The following is a 12,096-nucleotide window of genomic DNA, read 5'->3' as shown; positions in this document are numbered from 1 at the left end:
CTCCTTGGACTATTTCACATGACTGGATGCACTGTGTCCCAACGAATATCTTATCCACTTTACATGGATTAGCTTATCCTTTCCACTTATCCTTTCCACAGCATTCTGAATTAGTACAAATTCAGGAATTAGATAAGAGGGTTCAAAACCCCAGATCAGTGGTTGCTTGCTTAACATGCTGGAGGCCCTAGTTTTGATCCCCATCACTGCAAAACCAACCAACCAAAACCACAAGAGCTAGATGTGGTAATGTACATCTTTTATCCCAGCACTTGGGAGGCAGAAACAGCCTGGTCTATACAGTGAGCTCCAGGACAGAGTTATGTAAAGATACCCTGTCTCAAAAACAAAAACTAGCTCACTGTTATTGAGCCAGTTATTTAATTGCTGTCAAAAAATGCTGGTAATACTAGTGACAGATAATTGATAAATCACAGGATAGTTGTGGTACAAAGTAAATCAATGTGCTTGAGTATCTCACCACCTAATCAGAAGTAGCGGCTATGATTGGTATTACTTAAGTGTGTGGCAGTATGCCAGAGGAAAGGACTACGTGGATAAATCAGCAGTTAGGATATCTATGGGTCCTAGAGATTGATTCTGCCAAACTTAGTCTATAGGTAGATTTCCCAGACTCTAAAATCCACAGCAGTGGGAGCAAACCATGGTTCAGGAAGGTCCCACCATTTGCCAAGTTAACCAGTGACCCACACCATCTTTACTCCAAGTGATCCCACCCAATGGCCACCCATCAAGCTGAGATAGGAAAAAGGCGCAAACACCAAAAGGAAAAGCTAGTAGTTTATATAGATCGATATATAGATATATAGATATTGATATATATTGTGTTTACATAGTCCACAAGTTAAATGCAGGTATCCATAAGAAGAGAGCATTAACAATAAAAATACAATCTGTGTGTAGCCAAGTACAGAGACTTAAAATGGTAAAACAGCAAAAAGGATCTCACAAAAGTACAAATATACAGTACAAATTGATTTATTTAAAACAGTTACAAAAAAGCACAACAAAATAGAGATTATCCTTAGAATTATTAATGCTTTGTTAAAGATCAGGTAGGATTAGAGGGTAAGAAATGGTATTGGGTGGGAGGAGCACCTGACTAGTTCTAAGGCTTTAGATACAATGCAGTTGATTACATATTAATTCAGCCATTACATACTGGGGATAGTGGTTGGGGGACCAGTAATTTATCTACAGGGAACTCCTACACAAATCAGATCCATCCAGACCTCCCCAGTGCCATTCTTTTCTACTCCTTAGGACCCTAAAGCCACCTGGATGACAAAATTCCCATCCTTCCTCCACCCCAATACCTATCCATTTATCTTCCCTCCCCTAAGGTGCTATGTAAGCTGAGAGCAGTCTGCTCTCTGCAGCTGGAACATATACTGTTTTGGCTACAGGGATCCTGCGTTACTAGGAAGTGTGTAGAGGACAGCCTTATTTTAATACTTCAAGTTAGCCGTGAGTACAGTCTCTTCCCCAATCCAATTCAATGAGTGCACTAGGAAGCAAGTATGGGGTCCACCCTGCCTTCAGCAATACCAGCAGCTCACCAACCCTCACCATTTACAAGTACAAGCAAAGTCCCTGGCAGGGGCTGGGATGGGCATAAAACCACTGTTATCAGTTCTCTCTCTGAAGTTCCTAAGACCCCCTAACATAAAGACACACGAAACGCTTGCAAATCGACATTAGGTAAAGGCACATGGGCTACCGCCACACACACTGCAGGCAGGAACCCAGTCTGGGGCCATCTTTACTGCCAGGCATTTACAGTGGAATGGCTTTGGGGTCACACAGACTGTTGAGTTTGCAATCTACTAGGGAAAGATCTAGGCTTAACAGGAGAACAAAGAAACCTTTAGTGTGAAAAGTGCATTTATTACTATTATTCCTGCTGAGAAGGCTCAGCAGGGCAAGCCACACCACCTCTCCCTCTGCTCTAGGAACTGTGCATAGTCTGCAGGTAAGGAGAGAATGCAGCCAACTCTAGCATCAAGGGCCAATGTCATCCTAGGCCCAGACCAGACTTTTGGTCCAAAGATGGATCCTAGAGTTGAAAAACAACTGACAGCTGCAAAGACCCAAATGCTTATTTTATTATTGCATAATGTGGGAGACCTTTCCTACCCTGGGGAAGCTAGAAGGTAAAGGCTTCCAAGTAAGGGCTCATAACATCCATCCATAGTAGAATTCAGCTCTTCAACTGTAGTGTACAATTTTTCTGATCTAGAAAGTATAATAGCTTCAGTGTAGTTTAGTAAACTTAGTCCTAGGACGTTAACACATCTCTAAAACATGGCCTTTGTCCTGCTCACTTCTAAGACTGGCCTAAGCTTCCTCAGCCAATTGGATCAATCTGGTTATCTTTACCTCAATGGCCTAAGCCTTTCCCAATATCCATCTTCAGCTCACACCCATGTGACCACCCAACTCTTCAATGTTCCTGCTCAGTACAGGTTTGAATTATGCTACCATCCTGCTCTCTTAAAATGCCGATCATACCCACTGGTAAAAATACAATAAAACCCAACTTGAGAAGCTATTTCAGCCAAACTTCACTTTCTCAACCCCAGAATCGGGCTAGACAAATGCACTAGGATGCTGGCTCAAGCCCTAACTCAGTTTCTCTTGTTCTGAGAAGTACCATAAAGGAGAGAGAAAAGACCATTTTTCTCCAAATTTCTGGAGCCTAAGGGTTCCTGAGAGCACTGAAGCCACATCCTTTCCAACTTACCAGCCCATCTTTACCAATTTACAGCATTCACGCCTTCCTTGTTCAATATGACTGTGCTACACAGTCATACTGGCAGAACACAGGTTAAAAATGGACAGGATGCCTGAGAGTCTACATGGCCAGAGACATGAAGGACAGGAGCCGCAATGAGCAACAGGCAGGACAATGAGCAGACAACAGCAGTGGCAAAACAGCAGAGAGCAAACAAAGCCCATAGTGTTAAGACCAAATGGGGCTGCAAGTGTGGAGGGTCAGTCTAGCTCTCCTTGGGTCCCTGTTGGGTCTAAGCTCTCAGCTCTGAGGACCTGAACCCCTTCCCCACTTCTCATCATACAGATGCTCACCCTTTACCAAGTTCCCCTTCTATATTGGCATAGGTGTTTCTGTTAGCTTCAGAAAGCAATTCTATCTCCAAGTTTTGGGAGTGTCCTACCATTAATTAGGACCAGACTGGTCTTTGTCAACTGCCCAGTCCCCAAAAGCTGACAACTAACCACTGAAATGCTCACTCTAAAAGCCAGTCACATCTCTTACATACTCAGGGTTAAGTACTGCCACAGCTTTGACAAGCATTAGCACAGTTTTCCCCCCCTAGGGTGCATACTTCAGGAAAGGTAGCTTTTAGCAAAATCAAGTTACATATGCATGGCGCCACATTAAGGGAGTTGCCATTTTTACGAAACAGGGATAAGAAAAGGAACCACAGCAGAAGTCAGTGCCCAATTGTCAAGGCCGTCAACAATTTCTTTTTCCAAGGATTCAGCTACAAGCAGCCTAAGTAAAGAGCAATTTGACTTCAACTACTAGCCAATTACGTTTGCCCCATGAGAAGAAGCTCAGTGGTATTCTGGGTAGACATTTCTTGAGCATCTACAGTGCATGTCACTAAATTCCATGATGAATCTTCTAAGGAAGGGGGCTTTGTGAGAAACCCACACATGCAATAATACCTAGGAACGAGTTGTTCATAAACAGGAGATGATACCTTCTCCTACGGCTCTCATCTGAGAGAATTCCTCAAGACTCAAGCCCACAGGCCCCCACTGTAGGAAACAAGTCAGAGAAGCAGCAGAGAATGGGGGCAACAGAAGGGGAAGGATGTGATCCCCAATGCAGCACAAGGTTGGTGTTTGATTCTGACATAAACCAGAGACTTCAGGATGTGCGGTCAGGTGAAGCAGCTTCTTTTGAATGCCCCCCTAAAAGCTCGCTGACCAGGTATCTGCTCTCAAGGTATCAAATAGAATGTAGGATTTATAGCAAACTAGCCAGTTTCTTGTCACTCTGTTCCCAAAGAGAACAACCTTTAGCACCTGAACACTAAGAATGACTCCATTCTCAGAACTTCCCCTCCCCCCAGGAGGTAGGTAAGATTATTTATCCCCATTTGGCAGCTGGGGAGGAAGTGAAAGAGAGATCACAAGACTTGCCTTAAGTTTTGCTCATACTTCAGAAGTGTTACATCCTGATGACAGGCCAGGTCTTGGCTGGTCCAAATCTATCTATGAAGGAAATGCCACAGTCATTCCCTGGGAGAAGCCTAAGTACATAGCTGGGTGGACAATACCCTGAGTTGCCTTCAAGAGTCTAAAGGACCCCCCCCCCCAAAAGAAAAAAACCTTCATAGGAAATTGAAACCACTTGAAAGCTGGTGTGGGGGAGCCTAAATCCTAACATCCAATGGAATCCTACAATTCAAGCTGATACTACTATGAGCTGTAGGGAAATATGGGAATAAGACAGATGGTAGCAAATACAACCAAGATAGAAAATACTCTTTCTAGAAGAATCCACTACCATACAAGAAAACATCTGCTAAGATGTTACACAGACTATTCTAGACTTTCAGAGCTGATACTGGGACGGTACAACTTAGGCCGAAATGCTGAGAGGTGATGGGCTGTGAGGGAGGAGGCTGAGTAAACCCACTGGGGTGGGAAGGCCCAGCCTAGGGCAGGGTTTCTTTCTTGTTTCTCCACTATATTGCTGCCAGTGGAAGAGGACATGATTTTGAGTTTCTAAATATAAAAATAGGGAAACCAGGGACCCTTATACACCAAAAACTAGAGGTCTTAGTGGACAAAGGCAGTGCAGCTACACATGAGGCCCAGGTCAAGACACCATGCAGAAGTCAGGCAGCAGAAGGGTAGGGGCAGTGCAGGCACTAAGGCACAACATAGACAGACAATGGAGGAGTGTGGGTGCCCAAGGAAGGTCCTCCAGGTCTTTCCGAAGTTACTACTACAGACTGAATGAAATATCAAAGCTGGTCTGACAGGTGAGTGGGAGTTTAGGTAGCAGCCTTTCAAAAGCTTTGCCTAAGTCCCAACATCTATCAGTCAAATCTTTCTCCACAGTCCCACTGGGTTCCTGGCAAGACAGTTCTTCATTCTCAAACCTGAAGGGGCTTCTCTATCTCTCTTCTGGCCCTAAACTGCTAGAAAGCCTTATAGCGGAATGGTGAGGTGAGACGGGAAGGAATGGGCAGAAGCAAAGGACCAAGCATAGTTCCGTAGATCATGGTGCTCCCCCACCTCAAACCCGCCATAAACATCTGTAACAAAATCACCCTTTAAAGTGCACATCTCTCCCAAGAAGAGTTCTGGGTGGGAACCCTCTTATTTTCAACCATTGGGCCTCCTGTCCTCCCACCACAAAAGAGGGGAGGGAAACAGGAAAAAGAAAGACAAACAGTTTTACTGCTACTATAAGCTGTGATCATCGTTTTTGGCTCTTTCTTTGCTTCCTCCTTCTGCCTCCTGCTCCCAAAGCCTGCACTTTCCCTTGTAGGAGCCAGGGATGAGTAGGGAAAACCAGGCAGGCCCTGATTTTGGAATGTTTCTTCTCCTATGGGCACTCCTACCCTTTCTTGCCCCAAGCCTGCAATGGCCCACCTGAGCACCCTCTGGAGCTGTCCTGAGGATGCCACGGGGCGATGAGCAACATATCCTGCTTTGGGAGGCTGTCTCAAATGCCTATTTTCCCCCAAATCTCACTGCCAAGAGAGCCATTCTCTGCTTGGCATGTGCAAATCCTCTCGGTGCTCACGGTGAGGCTCACCTCTGGGGAGAAAGCCCCAGTCCTGGGTTGGGAAAAGAGGTTCATTTTCCTGCATTGGATCGCCCTTCGATGGACAGCTTTACCTCCTGTGGAATGAAAGAGGGACGGAGCAGCGCAGCCCGAGCCTCCTCCCCTTGCACGCTGTATCTTTGGAAGCTTGGGGCTGGCCAGCAGGCCTGAGCACCAGGCTCAGGCTGGGAGGGCTCTCCCACCCGGGAACCCTCTCCTGAAGGCTGGTTCTTCCCCTCGCTGTCACATAGGTCTCTGGGCCCCAAGACCGTCCTCTCAGACCTTTCTCGGGGTGTACCCAGCTGCCCTGGGGGAGCACAGCTGGCCTGAGAAACTGAGTTACTGTTCAAGCTCTGTAAACTGATAGAGATGCAGACATCTCCCACCTGTAGCCGATGGCAGGGCAGAGAGAAGAGTTGTGCAGTCCGCCCAGGGCTGCAGGAGGACCAACCCTGGCCATATACAAAAAAGGGGTGCTCAGGGGGCACCTCAATGCTCACTTTGCTCTGCTGTTCACCGACCACGAAATGCAGCATAACAAATCCAGGCCACTGGCTCTCCTGAATGTCCACAACTGTGCTAGAGTCAATCTTCAGCCCCCCACTCACTTCGGCACTGCGCACAAAATCCTGGGTTTGGAGATCCTCTACCCGCTTCAGCTCCCCTGTAGCCAGCTGAATGATGGCGCCTTTCATGAAATGGGAGGGCACGTGGGAGGAGGTAACGGGAGGTGGCGTTGGCTCCTTGTCTGGGAAGGTGGCTCTGGCCTGCAGGTCCAGACTTGATGCTACCAGGATCTCTGAGCCCACAGGCAGCAGGCTAGGGTCAGTTCCAGTGGGCACCAGGTTGCCATTGGCTACAACCATTGCTTTGGGTAAAGGTCTGTGTTTTACTGGTTCCTGATGGGACTGAGGGTAGAACACACGGGCCTGACTTTTCTCCACCGGTTCTGTAGGATTCCTTGCTGACCCTCGTCCCTCACCCTGATGGTCAAGGGTATGATGGGATAGGTTAAGAGGGCTGGGTTCATCTTTCCTCTGAGCTGCCACCACACGATAGTCCTGAGAAGCTAAAGCGCCAACTACCCGCTGGACCTCTAGGTCGGTGTCTGGGGTCCCTCGATGTGCTGGCGCCGCCACCTCCACTCTTGGAGTCTGAGAACCTGAAAACAACTGTCCATCCACCACACATTCTACCACCGGCACCAGTCCTTGGCCTTCACCCTTGCTGCTGCTGGAGTCAAGGGCTTCACTTCCTCGTCTTACACTTCGCTCTCGTTGTCTCTGTCCATTGGCAGCAGCTGCTTCCAGAGCAGACTGGCCCTCCTGAGGAGTAAGAATGGGGCTGGCACCTGCTGTTGAAGTTTCATGCAAGGTATATCCAGCAGGTAGCCTAGACATTTGATAATAGATGGGCATCTGGCCTGGAGCAAGATCCAGTGGTTGAGTATTCGAGTGATGTGGCAACTGGCCGGGTGGGGAGGTGGCAGAAGAGGATTTGTTAAATGACTGAGCTGGGGATGTGGCCTGTGGGGGTGGAGTAGCTTCTTCTGCTAGGAGTGAGGCATATGGCACAAAGTGTGGAAGATGAGTGGTGGCAAGGTTGGCAGAAGGAGAAAGGAGAGGACTGGGTAGGAAATTAGGTGGCACGGCATAAGGAAGGCTGTAAGGAGACCCAATGAACTGCAGTGAGGTGGACGGGAGCTGAGCATAGTGGACCGGGGGATAGTGGATTCCCGGATGTTGAATCAGTGAAGACGCTACATTAAACGTGGGGGGTAAGGGGCTCATGTTCACAACAGATGGGAGGCCAGTTGGTGAGAAGGTGGCAGGTGGCACAGCCACCTTGTACAGCATGCCATACTGATCTACTGTCAGACCAGTGATGGCCTCAGTTCCATCACCCCCGAGGCTGACTCTGGCTCCCGTCTGGCTCTGCCCAGCCACCAGAACCCCTCGGGACCATTCCGAAGCATCACTGGAGGGTGTGTGGTTTGTGGAGCAGCTGGTAGTTCTCCCCATATCCTCGCTGGTCACAGGGAGGTCTCTTTTCTTTGGTGGAAGGCATTCCTGACTCCGCTCATGAACAGGTTTCATATTGCTTTGTGGTGTTCCTGGAGCCTGGATGGAGTTTACTTGCTCCTTCGGGCATCAGAAGCGACTTCTCTGTGGTTTCCCTGCACCCTGCTCTGCTGCTGGCTGTGGTGCCCACATCTGCTAGGGAATAAACCAGAGGCAGAGAAAAGTAACCTAGGGAATCAAGTCAAACAAAGTATCAAGAGTTACACCCAGGAAGAAAGACCTAAGGAGAGCAGTACAAAATGGAGACATGAGAGAGGGCATAGAAGGAGGCTGCCTGTTCACCTGCAGCCCACCACAAGAAGAGGCAGGAAGACCATGAAGAGCTACAAGGATGCACAGCCCAGATACAGAAGTAACCCGAGGGCTCCAGAGTCTCTTCACAGCTCCCTTCCCTTCTGCTCGAGTCATGCTTTGTGAGCCCTTACCTCTTCTTAGTCTCCTCCCAGGAGCAGGGCTGGGAGCATACATCTTTGCTCCCAGCTCTTTCCAAAATTTCTCCTTTTGCTATCAAAGACTAATGTGCCATCTTCTTTTCCTAAATGTATGACCTCATCCTAGCTTCCTTTCCCCAGCTTAATTTGGGTTATGACCTCACCTTCTCCCATCTCTTCAACCTAAGACTGGCTAAATTCGCATTACTAAGTGCTGAGGTTTGTAAACCTTGTTTCCTAAACATATTATAAAATGTAGTGTTCTTGTTGTTCCAAGAAACCTGACATTCCAGCTTTGACCCTGTGAGAAGAGAGACTACGGCAGCCTGCTCTCTATGGCTTCTTTCTCCTCCACCCTGAGGAGCACCCAAGCAATTCTGACCTCAGTCTAAGCCTTCTTCCTCCTCCCTCACCACCTTCAGTTTGCCTCCTTTTCCTTGTTTCTTGTGCCAGGGCCTCCCTCCCTCCCACGGTAGCTCTGCTCTGCATGTTAACTCACACAATTCTAGTCTCCACATGTGGAGGGTTACTTTTCCCACCTTCTTAGTGTCACTTTCTATACCGCTCCCCACCTTTTTTTGGGGGGGTGGAAAGGGGAATGGTTTGGGTTTTGGTTTTTCCAGACAGGGTTTTTCTGTGCAGCCCTGGCTATCCTGGAACTCTCGCTCTAGAAACCAGGCTGGCCTCAAACTCAGACATCCTCCTGCCTCTGCCTCTGCCTCCCAAGTGTTGGGATCAATGATGTGTGCTAACATACCCAGCTTCTGCAAACATTTTTATCCACTGTCAGAAAGCATCTTTATAGAACTCCTGTGATGGTGCATAAATGTAGTCCCAGCACTTGGGAGATGGACATAAGAGCTTAGAAGTTTGAGGTCAACCTCAGTAAGACACGGGCCTTAATGAATTAGAGGCCAGCCTGGGCTTCATGAAAAAACTTTTGTTGTTGCTTTTTTAAATTAAAAAAAAAAAAAATCAGAAAGCATCTTTTTCGATGAACACTTCAATGCATATGAACTTTGGCAATAATTTTTCCAATCAGGCTGAATTCTGTTTTTTTTCATTGCCACGTGCCAGGGTTTTTATTTTGTTTTATTCTGAAACAAGGAATCCAAAGTGCTTCTATTACCTGAGCTTCTGGTGATGCTTCCGAGCAGCTGCAGTAAGTGTCCTCCCCTCTGGCTTGGGAGCCTAGAAGACATAAGGCTGACGTAAACTGGAGGCAGATCTCTCATCTTCCCGGGGGCTATCATGAAAGGTAATCCCAAAGCCACCACAAACAAAACAAAACAAAACAAAACACTGAAGTCCCTAAGTTCTTGCTTCATTCTCAACCCAGTGGTAATAGCACATGTACCCCAAGTGCCCAGGAAACTAAAGAAAAAAAAAAATCCAGGGCTAATGAGATGGCTCAGATCTGAGTTCCATTCCTGGGACCCAAGCTGCAGGGACTCCTAAAAGCTGGCCTCTAGCCTTCACACACAAAACCAAAACAACAGACAAAAAAACAAAAACAAAAACAAAAAATCTTCTATGCTTTAATTTTTGTAAGACATCCCGGGAAAGAAATTTCCATGTGTTAATTTCAATGGTTTCTTTAGCATCCTATTCTTCATTCTCTACCCTATTCCCCAGGGAGAAAGCTCATTTCCAATCAAGTTTTGCTTAAATGCACAAATAAAAACAAGAGACTTAACACTGTCTGCATGTGAGCACTGAGAAGCTGGGAGTTTCTTCTTTATTAAGGGCTCATGAACACACAGATGCTGAGATTATTTAAATAACGCTGTCACTAGAGGAAAAGGAACAATTATTTATGTTTCTGGGGCAGAAAAAGAGGTCAAGGGGGAGTTACTCAAAGTGAAAGCTATATTAACAGATTTTCTAAGTAAAATTAAAAGGGCTCCTGTGTGTGTGTGTATGCATACATGCACAGTACATTTTCTACACAACTTCACACTAAGTACCGAATGAAATTCGAAAGAAAATGAAAACGCCATTTTGATTGTACGTAGCTAACAATGGGGAACAGAACTATTACTAAGCTACCAATATCGGAATCTACACTTGCCAGAAACATCAATAATTAAAGAACATGGCCTTTCAAGGTTCCGGATGCAGCTCAGTTGGAAAAGTGCCTGCCTAGCATGCATCAAGTCCTAGGTTTGCTCTCCAGCACCACACAGATTGGAAGTGGTGGTGGCCACTTGAAATCTTACTACTTTTGAGGTAGTAAGAAGAGGATCATAAGTTCCAGGTAATCACCACCTACATTCAATTATATAGCAAGTCAGAAGTCAGCCTGAGCTCCACAAGACTCTCTCAAAACAAAACAAAACAAAACAAAACAAAAAAAAAACGGGGCCAAGGAAGTCTTAACTGAGTCAGCAGTATTGACTAGTACCGAGAAACAGCCTGTTCTGTCAAAGTCAGAATATTGCAAGCTCGGTCCAATTGAAGGCAACGTTTACTTAAGATAGGCATGGTTCAAGGGTACACAAAAGATGGGAGATGTGGATAAACAGATTCCGAATGCCACAAATAAATCACAAAGTGGGTACAAGTCACGCATTCATTCTTCATCAAAAGTTTAATAGAAAGCACTCAGCTTTCTTTCATTTTCTTAATTCCCAAAATGCTGCTTGCCCTCGGTAGCTAAAAAAGCTACGGAAAAATCTGTCTATGGGTCACCGAGAAGTTAGCAAACACAAGGTAATGAAAGCTCAGCCTGCCCACCAGGTTCCCACAAGGCAAAACACTTCAAAATCTGAAACCCGGGTGTGGGTGTATGGAGCAGCTCTGGAAATTTCTCATGGGAAATGACAAAACTTGTGAACCTAACTGAACTAAGGGGCAACGGAACCATTCCAGAGACCTGCCAACATAGCCGGGAAGACAACTCCTCTTCACGCAAGGAATGGAACCAAGAGGCTGCACACTGAGGGGGATCCAAATTCACTGAAGGAGAGGTGCGCCCCACAGAAAGGGAGCAGCCTGGTAGAGATACCAGGGATGATGGCTTTTGATGATCCTTGTTCCGACAGGGGTAAAGGCCTGAACTGGGGGAATTCTACGTTTAGGGAATCGGGGGTCGGACGTGGAGCTGAGGCCAGGCCCCGCTGGCGACGCTTCCTTGTTTGGGGTCCCCTTCCCGCCCTGAGAACTCGGACATCCTGGCCCGCGGGTACAACACCGCCGGGGCATTAGGGCCTGAGGCCGCCTTCTGGGCCAGGCGGGAAAGCAGCATCTAGAGGGCTAAGCACGGCCTCTTTCGATCTCTCTGCCCGCTGTTTAGGGGGCCCTCGGCCGGGGTGAGGCAACGGGCTTCTAGGGGGCCCTTGCACTAGAGCTCCGAACCCAGGCCTGCTTGGCCTCAGGCCAGCCCAGCGGCTACCGCCCCAGGCGACACTCACCGGCCCATCTCACGGAGCTCCCAGGACTCCTCCCGCTCGTCCCGGAGCCGCCGCCACCGCGGCCGCCGCCATCCCCGGCCCCGGAGCCGCCCCACACCCAGCGGGCCCCCCCCAAGCCGGGCGCCCGGAGATGGCGTTAGGCGCATCCCGCCCACGACGCGGAAAGATGACGTCACTCTGGCCTGGGAGCACCGCCTACCTCAAAGAGGAGGAAACTGGCCGCCTGCCCATCATGCCCAGCGCCCCCCTTTGGTGGGAAAATGAACGCCTTTCCCACTAGTAGGTGATGTTTCCTTAAGCTCCCAGACCTGGATCCCCTAGAGAAGTTTTTCACAAGC

At 47.8% G+C, this 12,096-nt stretch overlaps 1 protein-coding gene across 3 annotated transcripts; it reads right to left on the bottom strand.

Moving 5' to 3' along the window:
• Positions 1-788: 788 nt before the first annotated feature.
• Atxn1l (ataxin 1 like) lies at positions 789-11,893 on the bottom strand. Of its 3 annotated transcripts, none has more exons than XM_052166414.1 (3): positions 11,759-11,893; positions 9,475-9,536; positions 789-8,082 (listed from the first exon to the last, which is right to left on the bottom strand). In XM_052166414.1, the coding sequence occupies exon 3, from the start codon at positions 7,927-7,929 to the stop codon at positions 5,866-5,868; it is 2,064 nt and encodes a 687-aa protein (XP_052022374.1). In that variant the 5' UTR covers positions 7,930-8,082; positions 9,475-9,536; positions 11,759-11,893; the 3' UTR covers positions 789-5,865. The 3 variants fall into 3 exon arrangements, with proteins under 3 accessions (XP_052022374.1, XP_052022373.1, XP_052022372.1); XM_052166413.1 differs by having other exon boundaries at positions 789-8,049; XM_052166412.1 differs by having other exon boundaries at positions 789-8,046.
• Between the last annotated feature and the right edge of the window lie 203 nt (positions 11,894-12,096).

The sequence above is a fragment of the Apodemus sylvaticus genome, chromosome 21 (assembly GCF_947179515.1).
Source record: "Apodemus sylvaticus chromosome 21, mApoSyl1.1, whole genome shotgun sequence".
NCBI lineage: Eukaryota > Metazoa > Chordata > Mammalia > Rodentia > Muridae > Apodemus > Apodemus sylvaticus.
This window is presented reverse-complemented; position numbering and strand designations above follow the sequence as displayed.